The sequence below is a fragment of the Gallinula chloropus genome (assembly GCF_964237585.1).
Source record: "Gallinula chloropus genome assembly, chromosome: 14".
Taxonomy (NCBI): domain Eukaryota; kingdom Metazoa; phylum Chordata; class Aves; order Gruiformes; family Rallidae; genus Gallinula; species Gallinula chloropus.
The window spans coordinates 14,254,297-14,270,731 of record NC_140099.1 but is presented as its reverse complement, the minus strand read 5'-3'; the positions used below and the strand labels follow the sequence as shown (position 1 = coordinate 14,270,731).

The window sequence follows — 16,435 nt, the reverse complement described above, 5'->3', positions numbered from 1 at the left end:
GACCCTGTTTTTAAACAGAACAAGAGTGATGGGGAATTATGGATTATGTGTACTGGATTTGGTTTCTCTGCAGTTAGTCAGTAGCCAAGACTAATGTGACTGTATGCAGTGCAGGAGAGGGTCCTGACCAAGCTGATAAAGGATCAAAGTTAGGACAAAAGGATAAACACTGATTTTTGAGTCTGTGACCTACAATGTTTCTCCTCCAAATAACTACAAATGGGGTCCTGGATATAAAAGCACTGAAGCACTGGAGAACTTCGCACGCTGGTTGTTGTGTTGAATGTCACAAGGACCTTCCCACTCCCTTTGGGAGCAAGTGATGCTGAAACAAGTCTGTCTGCATAGTTTCATTTGGAAAAGTCTCGATCTGCTCATTCTTGAAACGAGTCTTGTCTAATAAGTGCTTTTGGTAATGATGCTGTGAGAACTCAGGAAGCCTTTTTTTTTTCTAGCCAAAATTCTGGAGCTGTCAAGCAATGTGCTTTTTATAGCAGGCTCTCCATTATTCCAGCAGCTGCAGCCTTACCCTACCAAAGCTCAGCCTGTGACAGATAATCCCAGTCCTCTTCCGCATTAGGTGATACTTGTTTCCGTCACAGGCGCTTGCTGAAGGGCGGTGTTAGTGCCATGCCAAGCCCAGCACTTGATTAAACTTGTTTGGTAACCTCTTTGCAAGCCTGGGATCTACCTGTTTGGTCAGCTTTGAAAGCTTGTTTTCAGTTTTGATCGACCACTGTGGTCACTGGAGATCAGCAAAGACGTAACTCCAGAGCATTTTGGATTGGGACTGAGTATGGAGGAAGAGCCTATTGGAGCAGCATTACTGAGGTGGGAGAAGGAAAACTAATGAACTTGAGTAAGATTGTATTTCTAGGTACCTGTTCTGGTTATGTTTCCACAGTCTGTCTTTGGAGGTTGCAGTGGGGAGTTGGGTGCACCTTGTGCTGTTGTCTCAGAGGGACTCTTAGCAGCGTTATAAAGCTCCTGTCTGGTGATAGGTCATTTGTTCCCCAGGATTTTTCTCTTGAATGGTATTGCTAGAATTTGGGGGAAATAATGGGTTCTGCTAATTCCATAGTGTTAGGGTATGGAATTGGAGGATGAATAATCAAAATAATACTGGGGAAACAAAGCTGAACTGAGGAGGCAGTGGGGAGGGAGCTGAAGGTTCCCAGCACAGGACAGCGCTGTCTCTATCCTGCTGCAATTGGCAGGGCAGAGATTGGCCCAGGTGAATAACATCTGGAGTGAGAGCACAGGGAAGATGCCTTTCTATGTGAAACCAGAGCTCGAGAAGCCCAGTATTCTGTCTGTGACAGTGGCAATAGGGGATGCTGTTCAGTGAGCCTTGCCGTACGAGCCTTTATGGTCTGTTTGCCTCACGCTGGGCTGTTATCTCAGGGATGTTAGGAGGTTCATCTCCACCTGTTCCCTTTAGTATCCGGTCACAGACCATTTGTCCGCTGACTTGGTATGAACCCTATTGAACTTTATAATATTGTCTGTCTCTGTGACTCCTTTGGTGACATGTTCCAGGAGTTCACTGCTCTCTGTGAGCTCTTCTACTGAGCTCAGAGGGTGACGATCAGTGGAGCAGAATCTGACTGGAGACCTGTGACTAGCAGTGTTCCCCAGGGCTCAGTGTTGGGTCCAGTCCTGTTTAATATCTTAATTGATGACCTTGATGAGGAAATAGCATCCACCCTCAGCAAGTACCCGATGATACAAAGCTGGGAGGAGTGGCTGACAGGCAGGAACACTGCGCTGCCATCCAGAGAGACCTGGACTGGCTGGAGAGCTGGGCAGGGAGAAACCAGATGAGATTCAACAAAAAACAAGTGTAGCGTCTTGCACCTGGGAAGGAATAACCACTTGTATCAGTACAGAGTGGGGGATGACCTGCTGGAGAGGAGCTCTGTGGAGAAGAACCTGGGGGTCCTGGTTGATGACAGGTTGGCCATGAGCCAGCAGTGTGCCCTGGGGGCTAAGAGAGCCAATGGGATCCTGGGGTGCATCAGGAGGAGTGTGGCCAGCAGGTCAGAGGAGGTAATCTTCCCCCTCTACTCTGCCCTGGTCAGGCCCCACCTGGAGTGTTGTGTCCAGTTCTGGGCTCCCTGGTATAAAAAAGACAGGGATCTCCTGGAGAGAGTCCAGAGGAGGCTATGAAGATGATTAAGGGCCTGGAGCATCTCCCCTGTGAGGAAAGGCTGAGTAAATTGGGACTGTTCGGCCTGGAGAAAACAAGACTAAGTGGGGGGGGGGGACATATTAATGTTTATAAATATCTGAAGTGTGGGGTGCAGGAGGAAATGGCCAGCCCCTTTTCAGTGGTCTGTGGGGACAGGACAAGGGGCAATGGCTGCAAGTTGGAGCACAGGAAGTTCCGCACCAACATGGGGAAGAACTTTTCCCCAGTGAGGGTGAGGGAGCCCTGGGACAGGCTGCCCAGGGGGGCGTGGAGTCTCCTTCTCTGGAGAGATTCCAGACCCATCTGGACACCTCCCTGTGCGATCTGTCCTAGGGAGCTGCTTTGTCAGGGGGTTGGACCCGATGATCTCTGGAGGTCCCTTCCAACCCCTGTGATTCTGTGATTCTATGAAAGTAGGGCTTGCTTTGCCTCTGTTAAATCACACTCCTAATTCTGTTGAAAGGTCCCCACTTGTGTGTTGTGAGCTTTGATGGGCATCCAGCATTCTGCATCCAGCTATCCATAGTCCCCGTGGTCTCACAAAGCTTTGTCATAACCTCACGCCATCCAGTCTTCTCCCCAAACCGAAGAGTCCCTGCCTTTTCAGTCCCTCCAAACATTTCTAGAGAGACTGATTTTCTTCTCTGAAGGGTCTCTCTCACTCGCCTTTATGGGACATTGGATTATTTTGGAACTCATTTGACCTTTGTGTCCCACAGTTCTGTGTAGCACCCCTGAGAGCCTTTCAGTTCTGCCTCTGGTTGTGGTAATTCTAAATGTGGGCTTTTCTCTCATCTACTGGCATGAGCAGCTTTGATTGTTCAGGGTAACAGAACTTGTGCTCAGCTGATATTGCCTGTACATTTTGGGTTTGAGGCATTTGTATTTTTGGAGAAAGAAAATGTAAAGGCCCTTTCATGGAGGTTTGGTTTTGATCCAAGTATGCATTTATTGTTTAGAAAAGCCTCTCTCCCATTTCTTAGAAGGGAAGTTTGGAGTTGGTTTTGCTGTGGGACATTTGCAGGGCTCATCATGAATTGGTTTTGCTGTGGGACATTTGCAGGGCTCATCATGAATTGGTTTTGCTGTGGGACATTTGCAGGGCTCATCATCATGGTTTAGATGAGCATTTTTTCTTTTTCTTTAATTTTCAATTTAAAAGACACCTTTTCTGTGACCTTCACTGAAGGTCTAGTATAAATAGGAGGCTAGAGATATATCATCTTAAATTGTCTAAAACATACAGGTGTATGCTGTGCTGCGTGCTGGCAGAGCTCCTCCTTTGGGAGGAGGGACTCGTTACCCAATTCCCAGCGAAGCTTTGGGCAGTCAAGGAAAGCTGTGCTGTTTCCAGGGCTCGGACTGGGACAGGTGTTCTGATGCCGGATCAGAAGTGGTGACTGAGCCTGTGCTGACCTGCTGCAGCTGTGACACCAGGGAAACTCTGCTGTGATCTTTCTGTGGGGAAAAGCAGGGTAACTTTAAACCCCTTAGGCATTTGGGGAGGGGGGCGGCCATCTGCTAGCTAGCGATCCCTGCCATGTAGGATGTTATGGTTTCATTAATATCCCCCCTCAAGCTCAGGGTTTGAGCAGCCCAGGGTCAGAGCAGGAATGCTGGGAACATGCCTCTTTAAGTGGATACTTGCCATTCTTGTCTGGTTTGTTTGAAGAAAAGAAGGACGGGTTGAAGTCAGGACACATGTAGGAATATACAGAGTGCCTCCTGTCAGAGGTCTCAGCGCTGCAACTCTGTGAAGACATTTGGCACTTCTAAGTCTATCTAGTCTTCTGAAGACTTTCTAACCAAAGGCCATTCCCTGCTGTTCACCCTGTACTGGGAGACCCTTCAGAAGGAGTTGGAGTGCAACTGGCTCTGCTGATCCGTGCAGAACAAGACCCAGACATGGTAGTGGGATGGGATAATTCCTCAGCAAAAGAAGACAAGCACAAGGACAATTAAAACCCTTGTTCTGAGTCACACGTATCATGAGAGTTGGACATGTCTGTACATGCTATTCTGGAATAGCTTCTCTGAACCATTCATTCTGGTGTAATGGTGCTTCTTGGGATTTGGCTGGTCCTGCTCTCAGCAAAACCCAGAAGTCTCACACCTTTGCTTTCAAAATGTTCTTGTGTGGTCCTTATTTGAAAGTAGCTCCCATGCTTGAAACCTCACCCTACGCTACTCTGACGTCCATCTAATCACAAAGAAGATGTCATCTACCTCATAGGATGAAACTTGGCATAACCTCAAACCTACTGTGGTGCTTGAACTTTATGGGATTTCCCTGCTTAGACACAAGAACCTGGGAGTAACAGGATGGACATGCAAGGAGGCAGTATAAAAGATGAGGAGACTGACAGACCCAAATGTCAAAAGTCAATGAGGACAGCCAACATGAAGCTGTTTCACTGGAGGACTCTAGATTTCAGTCCGTTCCACTCTTCCCCCCACCACCCTGAACACCTCAAAGCTCATCTGGAACAGGTGGGCTTAGTTGCCTCTGAGCAATTGAAATTAACATTCTGTCACTATAAGGGAAGAGCGAAGATTAAAATACTTCATCTATTTCTTACCATGTTTCAGTACTGCCTGCTGTCTGTCAGCTGCAGGAGAAGTTGGTCCCTTGCCAGGCCTCTCTGTATTTGGTGGATGAACTATTTTTATTCCATGAGTAATGCTTGGCACTCAACCCCCACCAGTGATGCCCTATAAATGTCACTAATGATGAGTTTGGCACTCCAGCTCAAGGCCACGGAGTGTGTGCTACTCACATTTATTTGCTACGGACTCTTCATTTGTTCAATTATTGTCCAGAGTGGGTTAGTTCATTTAGTTCTGTTGATGGAAGGGGTGAGGAGGGGAAGGGGAAGAGGAGAAGAAAGAGGGGAAATAGACTGTAGGGTTGGTAAGTGTCCTGGATTGGTATTGGAGAATTCTATGCTGGGAGTGCCTCTGAGGTCTGTGTGGGAGCAGTTGTCTGATGTACTCTGATTAAAGATCTGCCCAAAATGTTTTGCATTATTTCTTGTGCCTGAAAGCTAAAAAAGGCAGCACGGTGCTCTTGTGGTGTGCGGGCTGGGCCTTCAGGTTCTGCATGGAGCAATCCTTGATATTAACCTGTCTCTTATGTGGTGATTTGCCATGTCTGTGACATTTTTGAGGTGTAAACCAGTTCCTCAGAGGAAGTGCTTAAGGGTGGGAAAAATATTTGCCTTTCAAATGTGATGTACCATCTCGGCCCTACGAATTGGTGGGGGCTGAAATGGAAGGCCAGGTTTCATTCCACTTGAGTTTCTCAGACTGGTTTACTTCTGTTCTTGTTCTATCATCCTTCCACGCAGATGAGACAATTGCTGTAGCAGGCCTTTCATATCTTTGTGTGGGATTTAACTTGCCCTGTTTCTCAGGTGGGTTTTGTTACAGTGAGAGTTGAGGCAGCTTGCCGAGTGTGGATGGAGATAAGGTGGAGAACTACCACTATTGAAATAGTGAGCAAATCTTGATATATAGACCATAATACTCCTCCTGATTCCTGTCTCCCAGACACGAGTCCATCTCAGCCCTGTCCTCTGTGCCTGCACTCTCATCAGACAGTGACAAGGATGGTGAAGATGAAGGGAATGATGATGATGAGCTACGTGGGCTGCAGTCTTTCCATATTCAGTCCAACTGCAACGCTGAGAGAGACTCAGGTATGAATGGGAGAGGGACACGGGCAGATGTAGAGAAAGAAAGATGGCATGAATGTGAAGGGGTGAGAAAATCAGAGGCACTGCCTTGGGAATCACAAGATGTGGGCAGAAAGGGAGATACAGAAACAGGTGGATTGACAGCGGTGGGGACTGCGGAGCTGCCCAGCATCTGAAGAGGGTACATCTCAGAGTTCTCTGTTTAGAGATTCAGTTGTTAAATTGCCAAGTTTCTTCCTAATTTCAATGAATTTCGAATGAGTGTCCTGGGCTTGGGCCTACAAGGTGTTAGAAGTCCACAGAGGCCAAAAGGGATCTCACCGAGGATTCTAGAGATGTCTACTTGCAGTAGAGGTTACCATTACTAGTTGGAGGTATTTTTACCATAGATGCTACAGTGTTTTGGAGCAGGGTTTTCTCCCAAGCCTTTGGTGGCCCACTGCACTGTGGCAAGTGTTCTGCAGTGGGTGTGCTGAGTCAGCACAAAGTGGTAGGTCTCTGTTCAAATACTAATAGGACGATTTGGTGGTCTCTGGAAAAGTGTGTGTTGGCAGCCGTCTGCTGGTTCAGAAGGGATAGGAATGCTGCCTTGGAGGAATGATGAGGTTAAGGGTTCTTTAAAAAGCTGGACTGCTGGTCAAGGATGTCAGCTAGGTGTCTTTTTCCCTTTCCAGATCCAGACCTGAGCCTCTCAAGAAGCCTTTCCCATTGGGAAATGAGGAGGGTGAGTTGCTGAACCTTCAAATTGTTGTTTCTTATCATAGGGAAACTGGAAAAGAAATTCCCCTGGAGATGAAAAACTTCATTCACACTGGTGCAAAAGGTGCAGCTGTGGTGGGAAAGTATTGAGAAGCCTCTCTATGAACAACGACTTGGGGTTGGGAAACCAGAGCATAGTTTGAGAGACAGTTTCACTTGGGATTGTGGCGTTAGTATCTTTCCTTCAGATTTTGCTTTTGCCCCTCAATTTCTGGACTGAATCTCACATGGTGCTGAAACTGAGCACACACAGGATCATGGAATGTCAGGGGTTAGAAGGGACCTCAAATGCTCATCTAGTCCAACCCCCCTGCCAGAGCAGGATCACCTGCATTAGGTCACACAGGAACACATCCATATATTTGGATCCATGCAAGGCATTTAAATGTTCAGTTATGCAAGAAGCAGCAATGACCGTGTCATCTTATGATTAACGGGGGAATTTGGAGCTCTCATGGACAGCTTTGGGCCTTTTATAGAAGTGGACATAATTGTCTTTTTCTGTGGGTCTTGTGATTTTTCTCCTGTTTCTCCATCAGCAGAACTCAGTTCCTAAGATTGTCTGTCTTTCAATTCCCTTCAGGCCAAAGAGATCGCGGCAATCCAGCGCTCAGAGGCGCCAGTGAACAAGATGCCCCGGCAACGTGGGCGCTGGTCCCAGCCCACCAGCAGCATAGAGATGACTGTGAAATCCATGCTTGACTTGCGTCAGTTGGAGTCTTTCTCTGTTTCCCGTTCTCCAAGTAGAGACTCACTGTCTCAAAACAGCAATGGAGATGACAGAGAAGAGCAGGCAGACCTTCCTGTGCTCATCAACAAAGTAAGGGCAGTACTACTCTGAGGAGGTGAATCTACTTTGAGTGCTTCTGTACTGCCTCTGTTATTACTACCTACATTTATTACTACCCTATGCCTTGCTTTATATCCTGAGAGGTATCTCTAAATGCCTTCTGAGAAACCTGTTCAGATAACTCTTTTGTAGTTGGTATTTCTGCAATGTGTGACTGCCATCTAATTCCAAACCTTGTGTCAGATCATGGTTTCTTTTCCATGGCAGGGAAGACCTCATGTTTTCTTTCAGCTCTTTGATTATTTCTGGGAAGAACAAGACGAGAAGCTGAGCTCAGGATTACAGATGTGTACCTCCTTCCCTCTTAGCTCACTTTGCTGGGATGCAGTTTCTTGACTCATATGATGCCCTTAGTTGAGGGCTGTGCTAGATTATAAAGTCTTCTCAGTCTTTTTAGTCACAGCAAGTAATGCATACTCATACCCCAGAAAGCTAATGCCTATTTTCCAGTAGCAGCCTATCCTGATACCTCATTTGATCAGAGTTTTTACTTCCTTTATAAACTCTGCGAGTGAGAAGAGGACTGGGCTTGCTGCATGCAGTAGATCAGTGTTTTCCAGCTGTGGCCCACGGACACAGATGTCTCTGAAATGTGTCTGATCAGTTGATAAAAGGTGATGGAAGAACCTGCTGCTGCGCAGCTTTTATGCTCCTGGTGTGTGTTCAAACAGGGGTGGGGAGTTCAGGACTTTACCAGAGAATTTTAGGGGATTTCAAACAGGAAACAAGATAGGAAACTACAGTAGTAATCTGTCAAGTTTAGTAAATAAGGGACAGGAAAGTCATAGGAGTGCTGGGTTTCCCGGTCTCAAATTCCTGACCATACTCTGAGCTGTAATGCATACTTCCTAGCTCTGCATAGCACTTGCTGGCTTAAGGAAAAACACTGGTACGAATGTAGTTTTCTCTCTTTTCAAACCAGGTTGGCAGCTCAATACCTCTCCAAGATAATAACCGGTCTTGTGTAAGACCCAAAGTCATTCGGCTTGTGTCTTGTGAAGATGGGATTTTCTCTCAGGAACTGGAAGCTTCTGAGAGTGAGGAGTGTGTAATCTACCCTGAGCAAGATGAAATCCATCCCACAGACCCTAGCAGGTTAAAAATAAGCTCTCTGCTCTGCATGGCTTAGATATTTCTGGTTTAGTTTGCTTGCAGCTTGTGTGGTAACTTGGGTGAATTAACTTACTGCCTGATTGATGCCAGGCACGCTTAGTTGAGAGTTTTATGCCAGCCTGATGCTAAAGGAATCTGATACTAAGAAGGCACCATTAAAATAATCTTTCCTCTGAGGAAACGGCATGTTAGCAGCCTCCTCCAAGTTTCTTCTGTTGAATAAACAACTTGGGAGCAGCCTTTTTGCTTTCTCCCTTAAGTGGGTTGAAATAAACAAGGGAAAACTTGGAAGCTGGAAAAACGGCCCAACAATGACGTATATACATGGCAGTGAAACATCTGCCATGGGGAAATGGCAGGACACTGTTATTTATGATGATTTTGAACCTAATTGGGAAAGAATTTAACAAATGTAGTCTGTGATGACCCTTTTGTGAGGAACAGAATGGCTTGCATGAGAGATGGAAAAGGGCACTGGAGACAGTGGAGACCTTTCTTCTTCTGGTTTAGTTCTACCTCATTTAATTTTCTGTTTTGTTCTGTGCTCTGTTTTTTTTCCTTCCCTGAATTTTACTCTTCCCTTCCCCTTTTAACCTGATAGTAACAGCTGTTTAATTTCCTCTGTCTCCTGCTGTGTTACAGAGTGGGCTCATAGCTTTAGACAGGCTTTTTTGAGGGATGCATGCCAGGATTTAGCAGTTGAAGTTGCTAAGTTTCTCCCAGTTTCTCTTTTTTTATATTTTTACCTTTACTACGGTAACCTTTTGGACAGAGCAGACCCATCCTTTATCATGTAAGAAGGGGAGGCACTCTGGTGATGCTGCATATAGACCAGACACATCTCAAAGTATATATAGAATTTGCAAGCTGCAAGGGGTAATTGCCATTTGGTTCTCTGGAGGGATTTCTGCATCCTACCTTGCACTGCAGAACATCTGAAACCAAAGTATTTCAAAAAGTGGAAAACTGAAGTCTTCAAACTTCAGGCAAATCAGTAGTCGTGCTGTCATGTGACAAAATGAGACTGGTGAAATCAGAGCAGAAACCAGGAGCCCTGTCCTACAATACGGGATGTTTATGTGAAGTTCTTCAGTACATTAGTCTTGCTCAAACCCAGAATCTTCTCTTTTGCAACATAGAAGTTGCCCAAAGAAAAACAGGTCATAAATATGGAAAGAAGAGTATATTATGGCTCAAATCTGTGGCAGACTGGAGCTTCTATGGTGCAGGGAGAGGCCTGGGCTGAGTCCCTTTTTCTTTAAGTAGACTCTACGTTCACTCCTCACCTGTGCTGGAAATCAAGCCAGGGCAGTACTGTGCTGGTGCCTGGAAATCATGGGAAACTGGCAACGCCCAGAAAGCCAGACAGTCCCCTTGAGACCTCACTGTCCAAGCTTAATGAAATGCAAAAATATACTGTATAATGATGAGAGAAATCAACTTCTTTTTCTCTTTAAAGCCATACTTTTGTAATCAAAGGTGTTACTAACACAGGTAAGGCCTTATTAAAGTTAGAATGTGCTTCTTTACATGTCAAACAAATCCCGCTCCTAGTGCTGTATCTTTCCTGTCTCTCTTGTAGTGAATTCCAGGTAAAAGCACTACCCCATGGGAAGCTAAGTAGAGGTTATCACAGCAACGGGTGCCCAGACAAGCACAGTCCTGACAGTGCCTGCTCTGTAGATTACAGCAGCAGTCGCCTGTCCAGCCCGGACCACCCGAATGAAGGTAAGATGCAAAGACGTTATAAATGTATTTATAAGAGATGGGGAACCCTGCAGAAACTTGCTGGAGTGGTTCTGTGCCATGTTTATCCCAATCTTCAGTCCCTGGCCCCTCTCTGTGAGCTGAACTGAGGTCCCACTCCTGTGGTTTAACAGCCACACAGCCCTTTCCTCACTCCAGTGGGCTGGGGAGAGAGAATCAAAAAGGAACATGTTAGAGCTTGTGGGCTGAGATAAAGACAGCTTAATAGGACAGGAAAGCAAAAGGAATAATAATAGTAATAAAAGAAGAATACAGAAAACAAATGATGAACAACACAAGTGCTCACAGCCCAGAACCAATGCTCAGCTAGTTCCTGAACCACATGCCTCCCAGCTAACTCTCCCAGTTGTATACTGAGGATGATGTCGTGGTATGAAATATCCTTTTGGCCAGTTTGGGTCGGCTCTGGGGGGCTGTGTCCCCTCCCAGCTCCTTGGGTGCCTTTCCTTTTTCTCACTGGCAGAGCAGTATGAGAAGCTGAGAAGTTCTTGACTACTTGGGAGCAATTAAAATATCAGTGTGCTATCAACATTGCTCTCTTCCTAAATGGAAATCACAGTGCTATACTAACTGGTAGCCAGCAGTGGCTCTTGCAGCTCGCAAGGCCAATGGAATCCTGGGCTCCATCAGAAGAGGGGTGGCAGCAGGGACAGGGAGGGGATTGTCTCTCTCTACTCTGCCCTTGTGAGGCCCCATCTGGAGTCCTGTGTCCAGATCTGGAGCCTCCAATACAAGAAAGATGTGGAACAGTTGGAGAGGGTTCAGAAGAGGCCATAAAGGTGATCAGAGGGCTGGAGCACCTGCCCTACGAAGAGAGGCTGAGGGAGCTGGGCTTGTTCAGCCTGGAGAAGACTGCAGGGGGACCTCACTGCAGCCTTCCAGTCCCTGAAGGGAGCAGAGAAACAGGAGGGGAATCAAGTTTCTCAAAGGGCAGACGCTGGCAGGACAAGGGGGGTGGATTGAACCTAAAGGAAGGAAGGTTTAAATTGGATATTAAGGGGAAGACTTTTACAGAGAGAGTGGTGAGGTGCTGGAACAGGCTGCCCAGAGAGGTGGTGGATGCCCCATCCCTGTGGGTGTTCAAGGCCAGGTTGGATGGGTCCCTGGGCAACCTTGTGTAGCTCCAGGCCTGGAGGTTGGTGGCCCTGCCAGTCTAAGTGCAGTTCCCCTTTATGCCTTTGGCTTGCTTTTCCCTTGCTGGGTGAGGAGGCCCGTTTGGATTGATTGTCCCATACTGTGTGTGGGATACGGTACCAGAGAGGATTACCCTTAATGCTGACCCACTTCTGCTTTAACAGACTCCTTTCAATCTGGCATTTTTGCTGAGTATTTTGGTTAATCTGGCTGATGTTTCTCTCCAGTGTCTTCATGGCTAAGCTGAGGAAGCGTGGTCTGGACGGTAGAGTGGTGAGGTGGATTGGGAGCAGGTTGAAGGGAAGAAGGGAAGAAGCTGAGTTTTGATCAATGGGACAGAGTCTGGCTGGAGACCTGTATCTAGTGGAGTCCCTCAGGGGTCGGCACTAGGACCGGTACTATTCAATATATTCATTGATGGAGCTGGATGAGGGAATAGAGCATAATCAGCAAGTTTGTTGAGGACAGAAACCTGGGAGGGGTGGCTGACACACCAGAGGCTGTGCTGCTGTTCAGCAAGACTTGGACAGGCTGGAGAGCTGGGCGAGGAGAAGTCTAATGAGGTTTAACAAGAGCAAGTGTATGGCATCTAGGGAAGAACAGCCCTAGGTACCAGTATAGGCTGGGGACTGGCCTGTTGTAGGCCAGCATAGGGGAGAGGGACCTGGGGGTCCTGGGGGACAGCAAGATGACCATGAGCCAGCACTGTGCCCTCATGGGTAAGAAGGCCAGTGGGATGTATGGGAAGGGATGTGGTTAGCAGCCCCTCTGCTCTGTCCTGCTGAGACCACACCTGGAATATTGTGTCCAGTTCTGGGCCCCTCAGCCTAAGAAGGACACTGAACTTGGAAGAGCCCAGTGCAGGACCACGAAGATGATGGAGTGGAACACCTTCCTTATGAGGAGAGGCTGAGGGAGCTGGGCCTCTTTAGCTTGGAGAATAGGAGACTGAGGGGTGACCTTATTAATGTTTAGAAATATGTAAAGGGTGAGAGTCAGGAGGATGGATCCAGGCTCTTCTCAGGGATGGCAGCGACTGGACAAGGGGCAATGGGTGCAAGCTGGAGTGTAGGAAGTTCCATGGGAATGTAAGGAAGAACTTTTACACAGTGAGGGTGACAGAGCCCTGTCACAGGCTGCCCAGGGAGGTTGGGGAGTCTCCTCCTCTGGAGATAATCAAACCCCACCTGGATGTGTTCCTGTGTGATTTATTCTGGGTGCTCCTGCTCTGGCAGAGGGGTTGGACTAGATGATCTTTTGAGGTCCCTTCTGACTCCTAACGTTCTGTGATTCTGTAATGTTACTGTGAGTAACACAGTGTGAGTGGGGTTTTATTTGTCTTTTCCCAGATTCTGAAAGCACTGAACCCCTAAGTGTGGATGGCATCTCAGACCTGGAGGGAGAGGAAGGAGAGGAAGACGTGGGTACTAGCATGGTGGAGGGAGAAATCCCCCAGATACCTGATCAGGAGAAGTTCCTCAAACAGCATTTTGGAACCCTGGGCAGCACTGATGGAAAAGGTACAGCACTCTGCTTGGTGGGGGACTTTGTGAGGTCGCTCCAGATTTGTCCCCTTTATAAATCCAACCAGAGTACAAGTTCTGCTGGGCTCTCCTGGGGAGTGTGTACGTGTGTGTGTATGAGGGGTCAAAAATGGGGGACCGATGTAGAGAGGCCGAAAGAGGAGTGCCATCTGTTAACTCCATCAGTCTGTCTGTAAGTCAGTGTGAATGAGACTGGGCTCTGTGTCAGTTTGGGTTAAGTGCTGGCCCCTGGAGAGCTGTTCTCTTGTTCCTAGGCTAGTTTTTCCTGTTGGATATGAAGGTATTAACTGCGAGTTCCACCCCCCCACGCCTCCCCACAGGTGACATGTAGTGGCCTCTAGTGGTATATTAAGGCATAACAAATGTCACAAAAGAAAAGGCTGAAATGCTGGGTGGAGGGAGAGAATGAGAGGAGAGAGACATCAGAGTGGCAAAGGAGCTATGTAGTCTTTATCGATTAACTCCAGAACAAAGCCTGTCTTTTTAGAATTAACAATGGTTGCAGGCAGCAATATCTCTGTGAGTTTTCTGATTTTTTTTTCCTTTTCTTTTCTCCCCTCCTTTGTTTGGTTTGTGTTTCTGCTTGATGCCAGTGCTTCGAAGGCAGGATAGGACACAAAGGGAAGCAAAAAAGGAGGAGTCGTACCCGTAGGGAGAGTAGCAGTTTAAGGCAGAGTAATCTAAGTGGAACAGTAAAGGCAAAGGCAATGAAACGATTTAATTCTCTGGGGTTTAAGCTCAAAAAAAAAAAAATCCCTTTGCATATAGGGGAACATTTGTCTCTGTGACAAGAAAGTACTTGTGCCAGGTTGTTTTGTAACTAAAATGCTCCCTTTTTCTCTCCCCTCCAACCAAAATTTTTAGGTGGCTCATGTAGGAATCTGGAAAGAACTGAAAACCTCAGCATTTCCTCTCGCTTTCTTTCCCAGTCCCCGGCTCTCAGGTATGGCTCTGCTTCTTTTGAGTGTTTCTGTCTGTCTGTTTTCACTAGGGCAAGGAGGTCTCAAGCTAGGCCCTGGGTCAAAACAGTTGGGCAGACTTCTGGCCTTGGCGTGCCCGTGCACAGCAAAGCCGTAGCACAGCACTGGTGGGCTGGTGGCAGACCCTTCTGATGTGGCCATGCTGTCCTGTGTCACTTCAGTTGTTGTATTTTTTTTTTAATCTAAAGCAACACTGTTGTTTTATTCTTTTTCCTCTTTCAGCAGCGTGCTTAATTGTTTAATGATTAATGCCTTGATTGATTAAGCAGGAGGAATCGCTAATCCTCTAATTGACTCTTCACCATTTAAGCTCTGTTTAATTCTTTTGCATTTCATTCAGCTTGGACAATGAAAGTAGGCTTGTCAACTTTCCCTTTGTGTTACAGTCCTTTCTCACTTAGCTCTGTTTCCCAGTCCCTTGCTTTTGCAGGGTGCTCTGCTGTCTCCTACAAAGCCTCACAGGGATATTTATTCTTCAAAAAACCCTTCGGTGCTAGAACACTCTAAAAGGCCTCTCCAAGCTGTTTCCCTTGTTGTTAAAAAAAATAAAATCAGAATTCTCAACAAAACAAAGACACTAACAGAAAAATGGGGTAAATACTGTTGTCGATTCGAGTTCATAAACGTTGAAAGAAACAAATAATTCTCTATTCTTTTAAAATGACAGCCTGAAATCACAGCTCAGTTTAATTCCCTGCTACAGGCCTGAGCAGGTTTGGGTATATCTCCTCTGGTTCACCAGCTCTGTCTAGATTCACCGTGTTGGGGAAGTTCTCTTTGTTGTTGCTGCTGCTGTCAGGAGTGCCTCTGAGTCTGTCTTGTGTTGTGCCCGATGGTATGGTGGGGAGGAAAGCCAGTGATTAGCTGTTGTGTAAGCTTCTGGAGGGTTGCAGTGGTGAGGGCTGGAAGTCACTGGCACTCCAGAGATGTAACAAGAGAGGCAGTTTTAGATTATGAACACGTCTGGGCTTTTAATCTGTCTGGCTGTTCAAACAAGCCAGATTGTCTTCTTTCCGAAGAGGAAGAGGAAATTAGGCTTTCCTCTCCAACATACTGACCAGCTCTGCTAGTAATTATGCTTTCATAATGTTCGGAAAGTGTAATTACTTTCTCTTTAGGGTATCTTAGAACTGAAAAGATTTCATTGTTAGTAAGGTGAGCTGACAGAAAAGACCTGACCTCACTTTGCCCGGTCTTCCCTCTTGCCTGGAATTTTTCCTTCTCTTTTCCCTTCACCTTTTACAGTGTCCTCCCTGGAAACAGTGACCCAATGCTCTTTGTGATCAGGCAGCCTAAAGTCAAATGCCTGAAGACCAGTGCTTCTAGGGATGAGTAGAATGAAGTGGTAACAGCCTAGGGTATTTTTTACTTAAAAAAAATTATCCAGATCGGAAAGGGATCTTTATCCAAGAGAAACTGCTTTAAAATGTGTACCTGTTTGTCCAGGGCAAAACACTCACTAGTTTTAACTGGGATTTGTTTTCTCGTGTTCTCCAGACGATTGTCACTCTCTTCATCAAATCTGATACTGGATTCAAAGCCCATCGAGCCGCCAACCCAGACCAGTCGGTTTACACCAGACCTGTTGAAAGATGGCAGCACCCCTCCTGGTGACGCACTGGAGAACAGCCAGTTCCTGGAGAGCATCAGCGTGAATCGGGCTGTTTCTGTGCAGAAGAAACGCAGATCAGCTGTGGAGAGCAGCAGGGCTGGTATGGCTCCCGGACGGGTGATCGCATCCTTCCCGGAAGGGCCCGCCAATGCGGTGATGAGAAAGGCACAGTCGGTTCACGACCTCGTTCATGAGGGTAAGGACACAGGTTGGAATGAGGGCATCAGCCTGGGAATGAAACGGGCAGAGTTGAGCTCTGGTGGACGTTGATACTGAGCTTTTGTCTTTCGGCATTCCGAGCTACAGGCATTGGGTGTCTTCTGACTCAGCCTGTGAGGGGAAGACAGTTTGAATTCGTAGCGTAGATGCTGGTCTCTTAATTATCAGTCTCTGATGTTTGTCTGGCAGCTGCAGGAGGAGCAATGCCAAGGGTGAAACAAACTATTTGCAAAGAAATTCTCTCTTGCTCTGGCTACTTGCTCCAGGCCAAGTTGCTCCCGAGAGCAGGGAGGAGAGAAAGAGGGGAAGGAGGAAACAGTAAGAGGAAGCTTACTGTATCCATGCACTCTGTGTGAAAGAACTCCATTTCTGAAACAGCAGTCAACTCATGAACCCTCAATAAGCACTCTGTTTGTTTTAAAAAAGTAAACCTTACTGCCTCAACATCACAAATAAGTGTTTGCCTGCTTCCTCTGGCCTCTTGGTTAATGGACACAGCGGTCTGAGGTCTTCTGGCCATACAGTAGGTCTCTCTCATCAGGTAAGCAGCAGGGTCTGAGCAGGATGAGGG

At 46.9% G+C, this 16,435-nt stretch overlaps 1 protein-coding gene across 1 annotated transcript in view; it reads left to right on the top strand.

The window, feature by feature from the left end:
- The window catches only part of MAPKBP1 (mitogen-activated protein kinase binding protein 1), a 102,788-nt gene that overhangs the window by 79,797 nt on the left and 6,556 nt on the right, over window positions 1-16,435 (top strand). The window contains exons 21-28 of the mRNA XM_084270735.1: window positions 5,741-5,889; window positions 6,561-6,610; window positions 7,229-7,465; window positions 8,418-8,590; window positions 10,191-10,336; window positions 12,859-13,029; window positions 13,918-13,996; window positions 15,531-15,841. Coding sequence (XP_084126861.1) covers window positions 5,741-5,889; window positions 6,561-6,610; window positions 7,229-7,465; window positions 8,418-8,590; window positions 10,191-10,336; window positions 12,859-13,029; window positions 13,918-13,996; window positions 15,531-15,841 — 1,316 coding nt within the window. The remainder of the gene's footprint in view (window positions 1-5,740; window positions 5,890-6,560; window positions 6,611-7,228; window positions 7,466-8,417; window positions 8,591-10,190; window positions 10,337-12,858; window positions 13,030-13,917; window positions 13,997-15,530; window positions 15,842-16,435) is intronic.